Here is a 21,930-nt window from a genome sequence, read left to right on the forward strand (position 1 = left end):
TGGACCTAAAGTTTGGAGTTTTTTTTAGACAAAAAAAAGTTCATGACAAATTTAAGGCTTGATATAAAGTTGGACGTTTTTTAGGGAATTAGGTCATCATCTTTTGGTACCTCTATATTAGTGGCTGGCAAAAGGACATAGTACATCAATCTTGTTCATCCTGTCCAAACTCTTCCAAAATTCAAACCCAGACATGGAACGTTCTCCATCCTCCACCTTCTTTCCTCTGGTTCTCCTCCTCCTCATCGCTCTCAAACTCTTGTCATGATGGCTAAACCAACCCAAAAACCTCCCACCAAGTCCACCTACCATCTCCATCATCGGTCACCTCCACCTCCTGAAATTCCCCCTCCACCACACCCTCCACGCCCTCTCCCTAACCTACGGCCCCATCTTCTCCCTCTGCTTCAGCTCCCGCCGGGTGGTCGTCGTCTCATCAGCGGAAGCCGCTGAAGAGTGCTTCACCACGAATGACATCTTGCTCACCAGCTACCCAGCCCTTCTCATCAACAAGCACCTCGGCTACAACTGCACCACCGTCGTCTCCTTCTCTTACGGTGACCACTGGCGCAACCTATGCCGCATCTGTGCCCTTGAGATCTTCTCCTCCACCCGCCTCAATGGCTTCTTGCCCATTCGGAGGGATAAAATCAAGCGGCTCCTCCTGAAACTCCACAAGATATCATCCTGTGATCAAGCGTCTGATAAGGGCTTCACAAAGGTGGAGCTAAAATCGATGTTCTCCGAGCTGACGTTCAACATCATAGTGCGGATGGTGGCCGGGAAGAGATACTATGGCCGGGACGTGAGCGACATCGAGGAGGCGGCGGCGTTCCGGGAGATGATGAAGGAGATCGTGAGGTACGGCGGGGCTTCGAATCCGGGGGACTACTTGGGGGTTTTGAGGTGGGTCTTCAGGGGTTTCAAGAAGAAAGTGTTTAGGCTGAGCAAGAGAACGGACGAGTTCTTGCAAAACTTGATTGAAGAACACAGAAAAATTGATAAGAATGGTGGTTGTGGTAATTTGGAGAGCAAGAACACTATGGTGGATCACTTGTTGTCGTTGCAGGAGTCTCAACCGGAATATTACACTGACCAGATTATCAAAGGGCTGATGCTGGTACGTAGATAACTACAAATCTTTCAATCTGATGAACGTAGCCAAGCATGTTGATAGTCGACAAATTCTTTCTTAAACTAGAAGCTTAGTACTGAGTTGGCCGTTGCTCGTTTTACTATACTTCCTTCTACGTTATGCTTATTTAACAGATAATTTACTAAATCATTTGTGACAAATTCTATTAGATTCATAATCAAAACTGTTTCCCACATCATCATGTGCTAATAAATCCATATTTAAATCATCCACCAGAAAAATTCATTATTAACGACTAGATTAATGAAGTTAACAGGGTAATTTCTTGAGCCTATCAAGTAGGCTTTTTCTATATGAATAAAAGTGATTGTTAACAGTTCATCTTACCTGCTTGAAGTTTGATGTCTAAAGGAGTTTAATAAGTATTTTGGAAGGTAAATTAAATGGTTTAAAATTTGCTTGAAATATCTCTTAGATATAGAAACAAGAAAAATTGCACTATGAAAATTTTGATTGGTGGTTATGTTTAGAGCAAGGTGAGAACTTTAGGTGATTCGACATCTTTCTTCCTCTTTCACTTTCATTGAGACGTGAATCCCATAAATTTATCCTCTTGAAAATTGACATGTGTGACTCAAATTTTTTTTGTCCTCTTTCTCTTTTTTTGTACGTGGTTAAGGATTTTCACGTATAGGAAAGTCCATTAGAGATAATGGACATGATGATCTTGGCCATATACCACACGTTTGCCCGTGACCTGTGCTCCATTTCCTTGTCTTACTTGAGAGGGCAACTCCCGTTCGATGACTAGATAAGGTTATATACCATTCGCTTAATTTGCTGTAGGCAGATGAAAATGTTCTTTCACAAAAAAAAATGATTTTGAGGAGTCATTATCAGATAACCTTTATCGTCATAGAAACAGATTATTGACATAAATAAATCTTGGAATCGTAATCAGGTTAAACGCAGATTGAAATTCAAATGGGTGGTCCAAATGACATAAGATTGTTCGAATATATTCATAAAGAGAAACTGAATATTATTGGCGGTTAATTTTATGTTTTGAATATTTCTCCAACCTTACGATTATTGTAAGTGTCATATTTTTGTCAATTTATTCAACAATATATTCTAATTATTTTTTACTAATATGGATACCACATATATCTATAATTGGTTGAGTTTTCATATAGATAATGTGAATAACTTGTAATTATTCACCAATCAAACATATGGTTGTAGAAATTGTTCTCCGCCCAATGGAAGAAAATATAATCTATTTGTAATCGATAGTTAACTAAAAACTTGTGAGGTTTTGTGGGACCATTGCCAACTGCTCTAAAAGCTTAATTTGTTAAATGAAAGTGTATGCTTAATTTTTTTTTTTGCCTAGTACTAAGCGTGTAAATATTTCATTGGGACGTAAATAGAGGCCTGAAAAGATTTGAACTCTGGACATTTTGCTCTGATATCGTGTGAGATTTTGTAGAAACACTGCCAACTGTTCAAAAAACTTGATCTAGTAGATGAATGTGTGATTTAATTTTTAAATATTCTATCAGAATTAACATATTTATTATTAGTTTTAAATATAGATAAGAGTTAATTTTAGAATTTATATTTGTCCATTCGTGTAATAGTTGTAAAGATGGCTATAAGGGAAAACAATAGCTCCTTAAAATTAGGAGCCTGTTATGAAATACATGAATGAATATTCATTATATTCAATGTACCTATTATGGCACATTCGTAACCTACATTCTACGTATGAATGCCCATCTCCCTATTCAATGTATATATTCAATACATTGACATTAATGATATGTGCATCCTTGTTTCCTTATAAATAGGAGCTTATTTTTTGTCATTGGGTAAGAAATCAGATCAGAAGAAGAGAATGAAAGAGGAAAATATACAGTGAAAATAAAATTTCTCCTCTGACTTTCTCTACCATCTTTGGTGTTTATCTACTTTCTCTACTTAATCTCTCTCTATTCTCTCTATTATATTCTTGCAGCACAATATTTTACAACACGTTATCAGCACGAAGATCTACCAATTGAGTAAATAATTTTTGCAAGGTAAGTATATATTCTCTTTTTTTATTAATCAACTTATACTTCATCTTCTTCTATCAATTTTTTTTCTTTTGCTTGGCCTGAAGCCAAATTTCCAACCTAAAAGTATCCTTCTGCTCCTGAAGTGGCGGTGGATATTTGGAAATCCTTCTAATTAATTTAAGGATTCATTTGTTTTGCAAGAATTATGGCAAATATTGAAAAGCCCAAATTCCACATCCTCGAAGTGAGTGGAAATAATTATCTATCCTGGTGCCTTGACATGGAAATGCACCTCCAAGGGCAAGATCTTGCTAACGCAATTACAGAAGACGGAACCTCAAATGCAAAAGATAAAGCAAATGCACTGATTTTTGTTCGTCGTCATTTGCATGAGAGCCTGCAGACTCAATATTTATCTGTTCGAGACCCTCAGACCTTGTGGAAGAGGTTGAAGGATAGGTATGATCATACCAAGACTGTTATCCTTCCTCAAGCACAATATGACTGGCAAAATCTCAGACTACAAGATTTTAAATCAGTGTCTGACTATAACTCTGCTTTATTTGATATTGTTTCTCGGCTTGAGTTATGCGGTATCAAGCTCACCGATGCGGAACTGTTAGAGAAAACTTTCTCCACCTTCCATGCTTCGAATATTGTATTGCAACAAAGAATACCGAAAGCTCAATTTGACACATACTCTGAATTAATTTCTGTGCTCCTCACTGCTGAGCAAACTAATGAATTGCTGCTCAAAAATCATGATCTTAGACCTGCTGGCTCAAAAGCATTGCCTGAAGCACATGCTAACTCTGAGAAAATTACTGGCCATTTTAAGGGCTATAAGCGCAGGCAAGAATATAATCCTCGAAGGGGTGGCAGAAAATTTAACCGCCCTAGGAAATCTAACTTTGGCCCGAATCATGACAAAGAAAAGAAGCCAAAGAAGGTGACTAATGAAAGTATTTGCCATCGTTGTGGCATGACTGGGCACTGGTCACGTACTTGTCGTACACCAAAGCACTTTGTTGATCTATACCAGGCATCTTTAAAAAATACGGGCAAACGTGGTGAATCTCACGTCATTGAAATTAATCCTGCTGCCATAACCACTGTTGAGGCCAACAATATCTCTGTTGGTGGGACTCTTCTTGCTCCTAAAGTAGCAAATGCATCCCTGGATGTCTCTGATTTCTTTGAGGACCTCTGATTGCTTTGATGAAGCATCAGACTGGTGGATGACATCTTAGACTTTGAATTTTATGATTCTAATAATTTCTTTTCTAGTTGTTTTTCTTTAAATGTATTACCTTTTATTGTTCTTTAATATGGTTATGCAATGAAATGCTTATGAACTTGACATAATATTTATTATTTTGAAATTTTATTTGACCCTATAACTAATATGAAAATTTTATGATACTTGACACCTGAAGTTGTCAACATAAATGCAAATGGAAAATACCGAGAAAAAGGAAGATGTTTGTTTGCTTGATAGTGCATCAACGCATACCATATTTCGTAGTAGACACTTTTTCTCGAGTATGACATTGCGTAAGACACATGTCCATACAATATCTGGTCCTATTCCGATTATTGATGGTTTCGGGAATGCCACAATTGTTTTGCCAAAAGGCACCATCCTGCATATTGAGAATGCATTTCTAAGCAGTAGATCAAAAAGGAATCTGCTTAGCTTCAAAGATGTACGCCGTAATGGATACCATGTTGAGACTATTTATGAGCAAAATAAAGAATATATTGGCATTACCTCTTATAAGATGGGCCTGAAGACCATCCATGAGAAGCTAGAAGCTTCTTCTATGGGTTTGTATTGTGTCATGATTAAGGCCGTTGAAACCTACTCCACCATATCCCGGAGATTGGTAAACCCCGATCGCCTTTGGATTATGGCATGATCGCCTTGGTCACCCTGGCGCTTCAATGATACGTAGAATAATTCAAAATACAAAAGGGCACCCTTTAAAGGATACAAAGGTATTATTGTCCAAAGATTATAATTGTGAAGCTTGTTCACAAGGAAAACTCATTATCAAACCTTCTATAACAAAGGTTGATATTGAATCCCCTTTATTCCTGCAAAGAATTCAGGGTGATATTTGTGGACCAATACAATCACCAAGTGGACCGTTTCGATATTTTATGGTACTAGTGGACGCATCCTGCAGATGGTCCCATGTTTGTCTATTATCTGCGCGCAATGTCACCTTTGCACGTTTACTTGCACAGATTATAAAGCTCCGGGCACAATTCCCTGATTATCCAATTAAAAGCATAAGGATGGATAATGCTGGTGAATTTACATCAAAGAGTTTTGATACGTATTGTACTTCACTCGGAATCGAGGTCGAGCACCCGGTCGCATATGTTCATACTCAAAATGGATTGGCAGAATCATTGATTAAACATATCCAAATCATTGCCCGCACTCTATTATTGAGAACGAATCTCAACGATACAGCATGGGGTCATGCAGTTTTGCATGCGGCAGCCCTAATAAGATTGCGCCCCGCCCCACTACTAGTCTCTTACAATCTCCCCTTCAAATGGTTCTTGGTTATGAACCTGATATTTCACATTTACGCACCTTTGGTTGTGCAGTGCAGGTGCCTGTAGCACCGCCAAAAAGAATGAAAATGGGTCCCCAACGCCGTTTGGGCATTTATGTTGGGTTTAATTCACCGTCCATCATTAGGTTCTTGGAACCAACTACTGGTGATCTTTTTACTGCCAGATTCGCAGATTGTCATTTCAATGAGACTATGTTTCCATCGATTGGGACACCTAAAACTGACATGGCTGCGAAGCAAAAACCAGTTAAGGTTTTCTCCTGGAATGAGAAAAAATTATCTCAATTAGACCCAAGAACTCCTGAGTGTGAAAACGAGGTGCAGCGCATAATCCATTTACAGGCTATAGCCAATAGACTTCCTGACGCATTTAATGATGCTACTAAGGTAACGAAGTCTCATATTCCAGCTGCAAATGCTCCAGCTAGGATAGCTGTTCCCGAAGGACAAGCTAAAATGGATCAAAATCCCCCACATTTGAAGCGTGGTAGACCGATAGGATCAAAAGACACTGTTCCTCGAAAATGAAGGGGAAAGAATCAGGAATCCGCTCCAGAAGAGCCTGGTGTTGTGCTTACTCCTAAAGAGCTTAATGCCCCTGAAGAGGCACAAACCCATGAAAAGATCACCAACCCTAGGAATACTGAGAATTCCATTACATATTGTAATGAGATTCGGGATCGGAATGAAATCATCATTGATGATGTTTTTGCATTCTCAGTTGCTCATAAAATTATGGATGATGATTGTGAGCCGCAATCTATTATTGAATGCCGTCAAAGGCAAGATTGGTCTAAGTGGGAGGAAGCAATTAAGGCTGAATTAGCTTCCCTAGCTAAACAAAAGGTTTTTGGACCCATAACTCGCATCCCCGATAATGTAAAGCCCGTTGGATATAAATGGGTATTTATCCGGAAACGAAATGAGAAAAACGAGGTTGTCAGGTATAAAGCCCGACTCGTTGCCCAAGGATTCTCCCAGAGACCTGGGATTGATTATGATGAGACATATTCACCTGTGATGGATATGATTACATTTCGTTTTCTCATTAGTCTGGTACTCTCTGAAAGATTGGAAATGCGTCTTATGGACGTTGTGACGGCATATCTATATGGCTCATTAGACTCGGATATTTATATGAAAATTCCTGAGGGATTCAAAATGCCTGATGCATGCACTCCCCGCAACTTATTCTCAATAAAATTGCAAAGATCTTTGTACGGGTTAAAGCAATCCGGTCGCATGTGGTATCAACGCCTAAGTGAGTACCTAATTAAGGAAAGGTACAAGAATGATCCTATCTGCCCATGCGTGTTTATTAAGAAATCAGAAACCAGATTTGCTATTGTCGCAGTTTATGTCGACGATATAAATTTAATTGGAACTCCAGAAGAGTTAGCTAAAACTGCTGAGTATTTGAAAAAGGAATTTGAAGTTAAAGATTTGGGTAAAACCAAACTTTGTCTTGGTCTAGAGCTTGAGCATAAAGCAAATGGAATAATCGTCCATCAATCAGCATACATTGAAAGATTACTTAAACGCTTCAACATGGACAATGCTCACCCATTGAGCACTCCTATGGTTGTAAGGTCTCTAGATCCTCAAAAGGATCCGTTTCGTCCTAGAGAATCTGATGAAGAAATACTTGGTCCTGAAGTACCATATCTCAATGCAATTGGGGCTTTGATGTACTTGGCACAATGTACGAGACCAGATATCGCTTTTGCGGTAAATTTATTGGCACGTTTTAGTTCTGAACCAACTCGGAGACGTTGGAATGGAGTTAAACATATTTTTCGTTATCTCCGAGGAACCATAGATTTGGGATTATATTATTCCAAGGATTCCACTACCTCTGGTTTAGTTGGATATGCTGATACTGGATATAGATCTGATCCACATAAAGCTCGCTCTCAAACTGGTTATTTATTTTGTTATAATGGCACTGCCATTTCTTGGCGTTCTATGAAGCAATCGCTAGTAGCTACATCTTCCAACCACTCTGAAATTATTGCTTTATATGAAGCTGGAAGAGAGTGTGTTTGGTTAAGATCCGTTATAACACATATTCACAATTCTTGTTGCTTAACACCGGTTACAAATTCTCCCACTATAATTTATGAAGATAATGCTGCTTGTGTTGCACAAGTTAGGGGAGGATATATCAAAGGTGATAGGACCAAGCATATCTTGCCGAAATTTTTCTATACTCACGAACTCCAAGAAAGTCGACAAATTGATGTTAAGCAGATTCAATCCATAAACAATCTTGCAGATCTTTTTACCAAATCATTGCCAACGTCAACTTTTGAGAAATTAGTATATGGCATTGGTATGCGGCGAGTTCATAAGATGTAAGATTAACTAGCCCCAGCAGTGGCTATATAGCTCAAATTGAGGGGGAGATATTGTGAATTATGCATTGCACTCTTTTTCCCTTTTGTCCGGTTTTTGTCCCATTGGGTTTTTCCTTCTTAAGGTTTTTAATGAGGCAATTAATGCATCCATAAAAGGGAGAGATCATAAAATTTGTGCCCTGTACTCTTTTTCCCTTTTGTCCGGTTTTTGTCCCACTAGAGTTTTTTCGGCTTAAGGTTTTTAATGAGGCAGTATCATTCAATGCACATTCATGAATACAATGAATATTCAAGGGGGAGTGTTATGAAATACATGAATGAATATTCATTATATTCAATGTACCTATTATGGCACATTCGTAACCTACATACATGAATGAATATTCAATGTACCTATTATGGCGTATTCGTAACCTACATTCTACGTATGAATGCCCATCTCCCTATTCAATGTATATATTCAATACATTGACATTAATGATATGTGCATCCTTGTTTCCTTATAAATAGGAGCTTATTTTTTGTCATTGGGTAAGAAATCACATCAGAAGAAGAGAATGAAAGAGGAAAATATACAGTGAAAATAAAATTTCTCCTCTGACTTTCTCTACCATCTTTGGTGTTTATCTACTTTCTTTACTTAATCTCTCTATTATTTTCTTGCAGCGCAATATTTTACAACAGAGCCATGGTTATATATAATTATTCGAAGATACATCCAGAGTAGCTGTAAAAAGAAGGGATGTTGACACAATTGGTCCCTAAACTTTGGTCCAATATGCAATGTAGTTCTTAAACTTTAAATTTATTCAATGTGGTCCCTGAACTTTAACCCAATATGCAATGTCATCCCTAAACTTTTAATTTATTCAATGTGATCCTGGATTTTTTGTACATGTTCAATTTAGTCCCTAGACTATAAGAAAATATTCAATATTGTCCCTGAACTTGAATTAATAGAATGACAACATTGGACATTTTCATATAGTACAGGGACTAAATTGAACATGTACCAAAAGTTCAGGGATCATATTGAACAAATTAAAAGTTCGGGGACTATATTGAACAAATTAAAAGTTCCGGGACTACATTGCACATTAAGCTAAAGTTTATGAAATACATTGAAAAAATTTAAAATTCAGGGACCACATTACATATTTAGTTAAAGTTCAACGACCATTTGTGTCATTTTCCTTAAAAAGAACTTATCGAGGATAATCATTTTGTGACTAATACCATGACTGAGCAACTCGAATGATCTCAAAATTGAAAAGAGCAATGTCAACACCATTGGCAGCTCTTTATTGCTTTTTTTCTTGTTTTTATGAACAACTCTTTTCCTTTTTATAAGATAAAGGTCAATGAGGGCGAGCAGCGCTAACAATTCCTTCTAGGGATTATCAAACGGGTTTCACACTTGCTAAGAAATGTTTAGTTTAAGTCATGACTTCTCTGCACCACTTGCGACCTAAAGGTTTGAGATTGGCAAACCTAGCACTATACTCCTACCAAGTTGCTAAAAGTCAGGAAGTCTCTTCACACAAGATATGTCATAGTTAGGCAACACAGCATGAGCTGTTAAGGTTCGCTATCGAACTCGTGACCTTGTGAAAAACATTTGATCCATTTAGGGCATTAGATTGCTAACGAACTCGTAGTTAGGCAATACAACATGAGCTATTCTTAATTCAACCATGAAAAGCCTAGGACAAATTTGCGGGAAGTTGGTTGTGCAATGCATGATCATGATTAAGTTAGGGCATTAGGTTGCTTTGGCATAGCAGCATTTACTACTCAATTTTGGCTAGTTAGTGATTCCCTTAAATGAATATATTGATAATACTACTTGAAAGCTCTCTAATTTTCAGAATCTTAGTTTTATTTATCTTTTCTCTTCCTCCTACTCTTGCTAATTTAAAGCCGCCACCCACCGCTTCCGACCACCCATAGATTCTTTGTCGAAGATATGGTATCATTGTCGTTTGCGCCATGACCCTTATAACCATAACCTCACCCAACCAACATCTCAACATTGAACCATAGTGGTGTTGATGGTGATGTTGCGTCGGGCTGATGGTGGTGCCATTCATTTAATAGTGGCACTGTAATATTAGCTAGTGATTGGCGGTGGCAGCAATGGCTCAAGCCATCATGACGGAGAGAGAAGAATAATTATGGCCTCCTTGAGGTGGTGGCGGCAGCGGCTTCGACACAGTGGCTAATTTGTATACAAGTGGTGTCCTCTTTGAGACATCACTCACAATAAGAAGTTATATTTGAATACAAGTTTGTATTCTTCTCAAGGAGGACACCATTAATTTTATACAAGTTTGTCCTCTTTGACAAGTGGTGTCCTCTTTGAGACATCACCCACTTGTTAAATATCCCATCAATAAGAAGTCTTTCAATTGGAGACGGCAGAAAGCATGACCTCTTTGAATAAACTTGCTGAATAAGTGCTCTTTACGCTCTCATCTTCCATACCTAAAAAGATTTTAGGTAATGACTTTGTGTCTATTCAAATCATCGAGAAAGAAAATTATAGCAGAAACCTCCAATTGTGCAGAGATCTACGGAGGATGTCAATATCTTCATTGTTGCGGAAACGAGCAATCGAACAATAAAAAATTCATAATAAGTAAATAAATTAGACATCAAATTTACGTGGTTCATAGATGTGACATACATCCACGGAGAGCTGTGTAGAATTCCACTCTAGATAAAGCGATACAACGAAAATTACAACCACACTCAAGTCATTCAAACACTCTCAGTATTTCTCGGCCTTCAATTACACCTCGATGATGACTTGTATGTTTGTGTTGAGGCACAAGCTTAATGGTGTTGTCAGGATTAGGAAGTTGAGAGTTTTAATTGAAAACGAGATTATTAAGACGATCAAGGATGTGTGGACTAACAATAGCATGAAGTTTTGCTCGAATCTGTTAGATGAATTATGCATGATGGAATCCACAGTGAGACTCGCATTAGTGCTAGTGAACCACAATGGATTATAGAGTTGATGAGCAAGATATTACTAAAGACGACCCATAAAATGCTCTCTAGTGTTGGTATGGCTAAAAGATTTCTGGCGGACGTGCTTAGTATGGCGAACTACCTAGTTAATAAATCTGCATCGACTACGATTGGATGTCAGACTCCCAAAAAAAGTGTGGTCAGATAACATTACTAATTATTCTATTCTTAGATTAGTTGTTTGCCCATGTTATATTTGAGTGAGTAATGGTAAGCTTGATAGGAGAACAAGAAAGTGCATAATTCTGGGCTATGCATAAGGTGAGCGGCGATTGTAGTGCCTAGAATTAAATTCTCATATTGTCAGCAGAGAAGTTATATTTAACAAGTCTCTGGATAAGAGTGATAGTGGCAATGTTTTAACGGATCTAGAAGGTGTTTAGCTCAAAGTGGAGTTTCAACTAGAAACTCCTGAGATAGCGGGTATTAGCGGAGTAATCGACGCAGATGGTGCTTGTAGCAAAATAGTCTATAGAACTAACAGTTGATGTAACTGCTGAGTTTGACAAAGTGCGTGTTCAATCCCCTAACAAAAATGGATGTAACGGTTGTTTTGCTTTATCTGTGATAGAGAATGTTTGATTAGAAAATACTTGTGAAGTAGTTAAACGTGCATGTAGAGTTGGTGTTCTGATGAGGTCCACAATTATGGCGAAGTTCCAACAAGCTTTGGACTTTGAAGATCTCTATGGTGGTTGAGCCCATAAGAGGTTGTGGAAGAGTAGCGGTGAAGTTCAAATTCCATTGAAGTAATTGTGACTTAGCTCAAAGGTCGAGGCAAGATGGAAATTAATGAAACTGTGACATTCCGAATTTCGGCCCATAGTTGGGATTTATAAAACGTGTAATTCGTCAGTGTGCTTATAGTAAAATCTCGCCCGGGAACTGATCACTCTCGGTTATTGTTTTAAAATTGAGATTTCGCTAGAATCGCGCTCGATCGAATTTGGCCGTTATTTAGACCCCGAACTTGACAACGATTTTCGGGAGTTTCAGACGAAATAAATTGGACGGTGTCAATATTATCGTAGCCAGCGTTGAGATTGTCAGAATAATGGAAAAAGGGGAGTTTTTGACCGGGTGCGAATTTGGACTAGTAGACCTCCCTCGATATAGTTTGATTTAATTAATTCGGCCTTTGTCCCTTTTTATATGCAAGGCTTATTTTGGACCGGTAGATCGCTTTCGATTTTGAATTTGGGTCATCGGATCGCATTTAATATTTGATTGAAGTTAATTTTTTTATTGTTTTTCTCTCTCATCTCTCCTCTCTCCTCCGCGCGCACGTTCCCCCTTCTGACCGCGCACATTCTCTCTCTCTCTCTCTCTCTCTCTCTCCCCGGTCACCTTTTCCCCTTGCGCACGTTTGCCCCCCTGTCAGACCCATCCCTTCTCCTTCTCTCTCTTCCTTTTTCTTTTTCTTCTTCCTTCTTTCTTCTTCTTCTTCCTCCTCCTTCGCCGCTCGATCGTTTCTGCTTCTGCTCGCACCAGCCGACGCCGACCGAGCTCGCCTCCAGCCCCGTCGCCGTCACCGCCGTCGCCCGACCGAGCTGTGCCGCCGCTCGTCGCCCGCGACCGCCGCTCGTCGGCCTTGTCCGCCTGTCGCCGGCCCTGTCCACGCTGCACGCGAGCAGCAGCTTGCCGCTGCGTCCGCCATGGTCCGGCATTGCCCAGCCGTCCGCCGGCCTGTCCTCCGTCACCCGGCCACCCGAGACGCCGCCGTGCCACCTCCAGCCGCCGCGCGACCCCCTCTCCCCCTGTTTCTCTCTTCCCCGACGCCTTCCCCAGTTTCGGCTCCCAGCTTCGCCGCCGCCGCCGCTCGGCCTCCGCCACCCAGCCTTTCCCCCCCGCCACTTCCGCCGATCTGCCGCTCCCCCTTTGGCCGCCACCACCTTTCTTCCTCTGTTGTTCTTCCTCCCCGACGCCTTCCCTGTTTTGGGCTCTCCCCGGCGCCGCCTCGACCAGTCGCCGCGTGTCGCCGTACCGGCCGCCGTCGCTGCCCCGTCTACCACCACCTAGCCCCGGCGACCCTGCCCAGCCAGCCCGAGCGTGCCCCGGGCCGTGGCCGAGCCCGCGCCCTTGCTCGTACGGTTCAGCCGAGGAGGGGGACCGTCACTGTTCATTCCGAGTACTGTTCATACGGCCCATTACTGTTCATTCCGAGTACTGGTCATCCGAGGCCCATTAATGTTCATTCGCGTCTTGTTCATCCGGCCATTCTTGTTCATTCCGAACTTGTTCATCGGGGCCGTTCTTGTTCATTCGGCCTTGTTCATCCGGGCCGTTTTTGAGCCCGTGCGGGTTTTTCCCGAGCCAAATTGAAGTAAGTGACTTCCTAAACCCTACCTAGTACTTTGGGTATTTTATAGGCTTGTCTCGGGTTTAGAACGGCTAGGGCGTGTTTTAATTAAATTATATTATGATATAATTGTGCTAATTGGATTGGATAAAATAATGTGCATGATTTGGGTGATCATACGTGGCCGACTTGAACGTCGGGTTTGTGGATTGACGTGGCGAATTGTGAATATGGATCCTTTGATGCAATTGGCGTGAAATTGATTGAATTGAATGGCGTGTGCATGCCTGTCGATTTTAAGCCCGGATTGATCGGAGGGCTACGGACTTGGGACGTGTTGACGGCGGTCCGTGTGAAGGCATGAATGGTCGATGTGCCAAATGGATTCGAGCTTGAGACGTGTTGACGGTGGCCCGTTAAAGGTGTGTTGGACCGGGACGTGTTTACGTCGGTCATTGGAAATTGATTGAATAATGTGGCTTGGGACGTGTTGACGGCGGCCACTGGAAATTGATTGAATAGTGTGGCTTGGGACGTGTTGACGGCGGCCACTGGAAATTGATTGAATAGTGTGGCTTGGGACGTGTTGACGGCGGCCACTGGATTTGTTTGAATGGTATGGCTTGGGACGTGTTGACGGCGGCCATTGGAATTGATCGAATTGTGTGGCTTGTGTGCCTGTGAGACCGGACTTGAGACGTGTTGACGGTAGTCCGTGAGAGGAAAGTTGGTTGGACACGTGTGTGCGATGTGACTGATTGGTTTGGCGGATTGCGAGTGGGAGTGTGTGCCGAGTGATTGTGATATGGTGGTGAACTATTGTTGCGTTATCATGTTTGGACTAATATGCAGGGTTGGCACGTGGTTCGAGGCGAGGTAAGCTTGTCGTGTGAAATTGATTGTGTTGTTTGGCTATTCGCATGTTAGACTTGTCTGGGTACGCATTGGCCTACGTGGGGTATAGGGGGTTGCTTATTGAGACTCGTTCTCACGGTTATTATATAACCATTTCAGATCCGCGATCGTGATCGATTCGGAGATGCCGCGAGCTCCACAGGGATTGAAAGATAGATCATTTACCCCTGTCTTTTGAGTACCTTTTGTAGAGGAGATAAGTTTGTCAACCACCGCCCCTTTTGAAAATTGTGGCTTTAAATTTGGTAGACTGGGTTATTGTTTTGTAATAGTGATCGCTTTATGATGTATGCAATTACCGTTGCGTGCTATCCCTTTGTTATTGTTTATTGTCCGGGTTAATTAATTTCGCTTCCGTTTGCCTTTATTGTTGGGTGTTTCGTTTGGGTCGGCGACGCGTCCGGGACGTCGCGTTCAATACGACCGTGGAAGGGGTGTCGCGAGCCCGTTGGGGTTCGGGGCGTGACAGAAACTATGTCTCGAATTTAAGTAAATTTCCTAGTTTGATAGGTTCCCTTAAAAGGAAGTTTCCTATTTTGAATCCAACTCTCTTCTATATAAGAAGTGGGCTTTCCTCACGAAGAGCATTCAAGAGGAGTTTGTGCTTGTGAATTACATGCCGAGTGTTTGAACCCGTGAAAATCTTGTGTTAAGATTTTGTATACTTCCTTTATGAGATTAAGAGGTTCTTTTGCGGGGAATTGTGAGGACTAAACTTTGTGTGACAACAGCTAGCATTAATCTAGCACTCTTTCTTGGAGAAAATCGTGACAACTCGTGAACATCCAAGTGAATCCATTCTGCAATCTTTGTGGTTTCTCTAGCAGTATTACTGAAGTGCACTTTCCGTCGTTTGCCTAAGTCACAGTACACGCATATATTCAGTTTATCAGCCACATAACCACTCGGTAGATTCCTTTCACTCGAAACCTTTAGGTTTCTCTCACCAATGTGCAATGCTACAATTCAGACTATTGAACATATGCATCTGACGTCTTTGCGGCGAAATTCGTCAATGTCTCACCTTGAAGCTCACAAGCCATTGTGCTTGATTCCTTTCATTATTACTAAGGCACCTCGAATGACTTTCAGAATTCCTCTTCATCTTAAGGCAATCCCTTCTAAGATGCCCTCTCTTACCACAACTCCAACCTATAGCACCACTAATCCTAGATTGATTTCATTTGTTTAGCTGTGTACTGCTCCTACAACCACAAGTATTATTTTATCCACTACTTTCACATACTAAAGCAACAGGCATAGGCTCACCATATTTTCTTTTACGGATGTCCTCCTCAAAATCAAATCACGAATCTCATCAAAAGTCAAACTTATTGACCTAGAGGAATTACTAACAGTATTAAAAATAGTATTCCAACTATCAGATAATGAGGATTATAGATCCGAGCATATATCTCATCATCAAAGTCAATTTCAATGAAACTCAATTGTTTAAAGACCACATTGAATTCATGGTTATGATCAGCAGCTGACGCACCTTCGCCCATCTTTAAGTTAAACATACGTCACATTAAGTAGACATTGTTGATCGCAGAGTGTTTTTCGTACATGCTCGATAGGGCCTTCATCAAACAAGCAATGATCTTATCTTTGACGATATTAAACGCAACATTACGAGTCAACATTAGCCATATAACATCCAACACTTGTCTATCCAGCAATTCCTGATCAGCTTGCTTTATCAACTTAGGCTTTTTCCCAAACAAGGGTAAGTGCAGATTCCTTTAGTACAGGTAATTCTCAATCTGCATCTTCCAAAAACAAAAATCATTCCCATCAAATCTATTTATTCTGACTTTTCCTTCTTTTGTCATCTTCGATTCGCTTCAATCCAGCCAAACCTAGCTCTGATACTAATTGTTGCGGAAACAAGAAATCAAATTATAAAATATACAGGATAAGGAAATAAACAGATATTAGATTTACTTGATTCGGTTGGTGTAATCAACATCCATGAGTAGAGCAGCACAAAATTCAATTGTAGATCAAGCAAGACAACAAAGATTACAACCACACTCAAGCTACTCAAATACTCTTAAGGTGCGCATGGCAACGATTCTTTGCCCGGGAACTGATTCTGCTCAGAAATGATTCTTTTTTATTCCATGCCCGAGAATAATTTCTAAGCATTTGAAGGCGTTTGGTAACTATTCAAAATTTTTATTCTTAGAATAGAAAAAGAACAGAAATGTGTTTGGTAATTACATAAAATTTATTTTTATTAATAATATTTTAAAATTTTTTAATATTTCTTTCTATTTTTTTTTCCTTTTTTTTTTCTTTCTTTCCTTTCCCTTCCTTGGCCATGGCCGGTCGCCGGCGCCGGTGACCGGCCACATGCCAAGGCCGGCAAGGGCGGCTGCGAGGTCGACCTCGCCATGGCTGGGCGAGGTCGACCTCGCCATGGCCTCGCCGTCGCGACCGTGAGCCGCCCTCGCCGGCCTTGGCCTGTGGCCGGTCGCCAGTGGCCGGCGGCAGGCCGAAAGAAGAAAAACAAAAAACAAACCAAGAAAGAAGAAAAAAATCAAGAAGAATCAGAAATGGAAAAATTGTTTCCAGAATCAAGAAGCTACTTTTTTTTGCTTCTTAATTCTATTCCAAAACTGATTCTAGGAATAATTTTTTGCAAATTTGTGCCCGGGCTCAAAAATTTTAACAAACGGATTTCTGTTCCCAAACTGATTCTGGGAATAAAAGAACAGAAATTTTCACTGTTTGGCAACTTGCCAAACGGGCCCTTAGTATTTCCTAGTCCCTAATTGCACCCAACAACTCATATGGTGTTTAATCCTCGCAATTTCTCGTGAAATAATCTCTCAATCTCAGAAAAGATTTACACAAAATCATAATACAGATTTCCACAACTTCAAACACTTAGAATGTAATTCACGAGCACAAGCTTCTGTTGGATGCTCTTCACAAAGAAAGACCCACTACTTATATAGAAGAGAATTTGATTCAAAATAGGAAACTTCCTTTTAAGGAAATCTATGCATAATAGGGAACCAATCAAATTAGGAAACCTACTTCAATTAGGAAAGTTTTCTTTTCGAGTTCAAACTCGAGACATATTTTCAACATCCATCATGCTATAGTAAATAACAGTTGGCATGATGGTCCCATTACAAGCATATTTATCTTTGCGTACCTAATTAATATTCATAACTCATCAAACTTAATGGATTATCAATGTCATGAAGTGGATATGATGATTAACTAAGCCTAAACTTTGTAAAACTTAATTTAGAAGAATATCACCTATGATTTTGAGAATGGAGTGAATGAAGATGCGCTCAACATAATGATGAACTCATGTATTTGCAAGCAAGCAATATAATGTATACAAGATATATGTATAAACATAATATTGTACAATAATGGGATAAACTATAAGTGGATATTTAAACAACTAAATCATATCTAGGGCTCAAGAAAGAACCTGTTGTATAGCTTTATGAATTAATTAATTGATATTTGTGAATCATCCCTAGTCTACCTAGCATCATTTTTACCTTAGCATCTTTTTTCTCCCCTTCCGATAAATATTTACACCTATCCACAAGGACCACAATTTAAATCTTTCGTTTGATGATAACCTGTGAAGTGTGTGCAACAGATACAGTCAACGATCTATATCTCTTATATTTTCTGCGTTATGCAGGTTATGATTTTAGCCTATATCGACACATCAGCTGTGACGCTTGAATGGGCAATGTCAGAGCTACTCAACAATCTTCGGGTTCTAAAGAAAGCTGCTGAGGAGTTGGATAGTGTAATTGGTGAGCAACAATTGACAGATGAAGCCAACGCATCGATGCTTCTCTATCTATAAAACATTATATCTGAAACTCTGCGATTACATCCAGCAGCTCCACTTCTACTCCCACACATTTCCTCCGAGGATTGCTCCATAAGTGGATACGATGTCCCTCGTGACACCATAGTACTAGTCAACACATGGGCCATTCGTAGGGACCCAAAACTATGGGATGGCTCGACGAGTTTTAGGCCGGAGAGGTTTGAAAATGAAGTCGGGCCATACAAGTTGTTGCCATTCGGGGTTCGAAGGCAGGCATGTCCCGGAGCGGGATTAGCTCAACGGGTCATGAGCTTAGCTTTAGGGTCTTTGGTTCAATGTTTCGAATGGAAGAGGGTGAGCCAGGAATTGGTGGACATGACTGAAGGAAGAGGTGTGACCATGCCTAAGGTGGTGTCATTGGAGGCAATGTGCAAACCCCGTACGATCATGCCCAAGATTATGGGCCAATGAGTAGCTATCGACACATTGCTTGTCTTACTATTTATGTTTTTACCAAATGTGAGATGTAATGAAACTTGAAAGATTGGTAAATTTTAATAAGATAATGCAGCGTATTTAGACTCATTTATAACAGATAGCTTAATCTTTAGAATTATTATGACTTGGCTAATTATCCCATTAATTAGTTATCATTTTAATATTGATGATTAATTAAGAAAATCTAGAGAGAAAAAAGCCCAACCATGGATGTTAAAGACTTCTAGTTCTTTTAAATTGGAATGCATTAGTAATAGGACACATACATTCATGTGTGCATTGTGCACAACAGAAAAGAGGGGAAGAAAAAGGTAAATACAAAATTTGTAGTGGGTGGTTGACAAAATAATTACTTAACAATGATCATAACAATGTCAAATTATTTACTATAATCAAGTTTCTATATAGGATAAAAAATTTGGAAAAGTACTAAAAAAGTCTTAAACATATTGTATAGGTACCAATTCATTTCATCCGGTCAATTTAGGCCGAAAATCGCTGATGTGGACGCCGGCCATTCTATATGGCACAGCTGGCGGACGATTGGTACTAATGTCAATATATTTTAATAATTTTTTGTTCATTTCTTTTTTATTATTATTTTTTCCTTTTTCTTTCTTTTTTTCTTCATATTGGCCTTGGGTGAGACCATTGTGGCCTCACTGGCCACGGGTCCAGGGACTTCGCACCCCCATCAACTACAAGCAAGGTGGCCCTCACCGGCCAAAATGACAGGAAAAAAAAATAATCATTTTAAAAAAAATTTGTTCACATTAATGCCAGTCGTACCTAGTAGGATGGCTAGGGTCAACGTCAGCGATTTCTGACGAAAATTGGTCGGGATACTCATTGGCAAAATGTAAAAAGGTTTATGACTAAATTGACCCAATTGAAAAATTTAGTACTAGATCAGTTTTAGAGTGGACCGGTTCCACAAAATGGGAACCAGGAACCGCCCACTAGTTCCTGGACCCACTCAAGAACCAGACCACCGATCCGACCCAGTTCCCAGGTGGGTCCATGGAAATGGCCATTGCACAGCCTTACCATGTGCATTACGCCCCATTCTTCCTTCTCTTCCTATGCTCCGCCCACAACATAACCAAGATCCTCGTGGGCTTCCCCGAGAACTCATTCTTCAACTCCTACGTCAGCCAGACCAAGCTAGCTGACGAGATCAACAGTCGCCAAGCCATCATCATCCTCACCCTTGACAACGACACCATGTCCACCCTCGCCGACAAGAAGCCCATGTCTATCATCAAGAACGAGCTCGTCATCCATGTCGCCCTCGATTACTTTGACCCCAGAAGCTTAGACCTGTTAAACGGGTGGGTCGGGTCGGGTTTGGGTCGGGTCATAAATGGTCCGACCCAAATTGACCCATTAACCCGTTTATGACCCATTTATTCATAGTGTAAATATCTCGACCCATACCCAACCCATACCCGACCCGACCCATATTGCTAAAACACATTTATATTTAACATAATCTAGGAATACTTGTTTCTTATGATTTTTTTTTTTAAATTATACTGCTAAAACATTTTATGCAATACAAAGCTAGTAAAAAAATTTTATAATTTTTTTTAAAATTGAGGTTCTGTTTTTTTTACAAAAAATGCGACATTTCTAAAAAAATATTTTATATAAAGTCATTATCCAAGAAAATAAAAAAATTAATATTTTTTATTTTTTAAATCGAATTTTTAATTTTTTCTTTTCTTTTTTTTTCTTTTTTTCTTTTTCCTTTATTTTTGGCCGAACGCCGGCCGCCGTGGCCGGCGACCGACCCCAGGCGAGGACGAGCTCGCCGGAGGCCGGCGAAGCTCGTTCTCACAGATCTGGCGAGGCCGAGGCCTCGCCGGCCTCAGGCGAGGCTCCAGCCTCGCCGATCTGGCGAGACTCGAGCTCGCCGGCCTCAGGCGAGCTCGAGTCTCGCCAGATCGGCAAGGCTGGAGCCTCGCCACAGGTCGACAAGGCTGGAGCCTCGCCGGGATCGGGCGAGCCTCGAGGTCGCCGGAATCGGGCGAGCTCGAGGCTCGCCAAATCGGCGAGGCTCGAGCCTCGTCCGAGGCCGGCGAGGCTCGAGCCTCGTCCGAGGCCGGCGACCTCGAGCTTCGCCGGCCTCCGGCGAGGTCGTCCCGCCCCGGTGGCCGGTCGCCGTGGCCGACCACCGGCCGAAATAAAAAAAAAAAAAAGAAAAAGAAAGAAGAGAAAAGAAAAAATAAAAGAAAAGGAGAAAAAAATAATTAAATTTTGATTTTTTTTAAATATTTTTGTAAAGAAGGAGAGAGTGTGTGGATGGGTCTAGTAGGTGGGTTGGACATGGGTTCCAAACTCAACCCATTTAGACCCATTTATCTTTAAGCTTTAAAATTTAAAACCCATTTAAGGTTGGTTCTTTAAAATTAAAGTGACCCATATATGACCCATTTATTTTTAAATGGGTCATATATGGGTTTAAGACCCATTTTGACACTTCTACAGAAGCTCCACCAGATCCCCAAGGGCTCCACCCTCTCCACCACTCTAGACTAGATCATCGGGATGCGCCCGATAACACTAGCTTCGTCAACATCACTAACCTCCGGGGGGAAAAGGTCGGTTTTGGCGCCACCGCCCCCGACTGGCAGCTCAACTCATTGTACACCAAGTCGGTGAAGCAAATCGCCTACAACATCTCTGTCCTCCATATCAGTGCACCTATCATGTTCCCTGTAATCCTCGCCACCCCGGCACCGTCGGCCTCGGACGTGAATGTGACGGTGCTGCTTGAGAAGGCAAGGTGCAAGATGTTCGTGAGCCTCCTCATCTTGAGCTTTGAGAGAGAGCCAGCGAGCGAGAGAGAGCATGATTACGTGAGTGTGGAGAGTGAAGGAATTAGAGATTAGAGAAGGCCAAAGGAACTCTCTTAGGGTTTTAAAATGTAAAATTTAAAAAACAAAGATATATATATAGCGATCCAGTCTGGATCGTATGGGTGGATGGATCCGCACCTGAAACTGAGAATTGGACCGATATTCATCAGTTTCAATTTATTGGAACTGGGAACGGGGATAGTTTCCGGTATGGTCCGGTTCTTTTGCCCATCCCTACATTACAATACATTTTTTTGGTACTTTCCCCCGCGCAAAGTCCTAGCCCACCACTTGACCGGAGCTCCCACACCAACTTGGCAAGCTAGTCCATGGAGTCGGCCATTATTCACATTCAACAACTTAAAGAGAAAAATTGCTAAAAATTAGAGCTCGG

The 21,930-nt window shown here is 40.8% G+C and overlaps 1 protein-coding gene and 1 pseudogene across 1 annotated transcript; both read left to right on the forward strand.

Moving 5' to 3' along the window:
• The first annotated feature begins 274 nt into the window (after positions 1 to 274).
• On the forward strand, positions 275 to 18,771 carry LOC115664722 (cytochrome P450 81E8-like; annotated as a pseudogene).
• Positions 18,772 to 19,695: 924 nt separating this feature from the next.
• On the forward strand, positions 19,696 to 21,569 carry LOC130137472 (fasciclin-like arabinogalactan protein 8). Its single transcript, XM_056308838.1, has 2 exons — positions 19,696 to 20,010; positions 21,144 to 21,569. Exons 1-2 carry the CDS (start codon positions 19,696 to 19,698, stop codon positions 21,567 to 21,569), a joined length of 741 nt encoding a protein of 246 aa, XP_056164813.1.
• Positions 21,570 to 21,930: the final 361 nt, after the last annotated feature.

This window comes from Syzygium oleosum, unplaced genomic scaffold (genome assembly GCF_021117445.2).
Source record: "Syzygium oleosum isolate NSW1041296 unplaced genomic scaffold, Sole_v2.1 Sole_v2.01, whole genome shotgun sequence".
NCBI classification, from domain to species: domain Eukaryota; kingdom Viridiplantae; phylum Streptophyta; class Magnoliopsida; order Myrtales; family Myrtaceae; genus Syzygium; species Syzygium oleosum.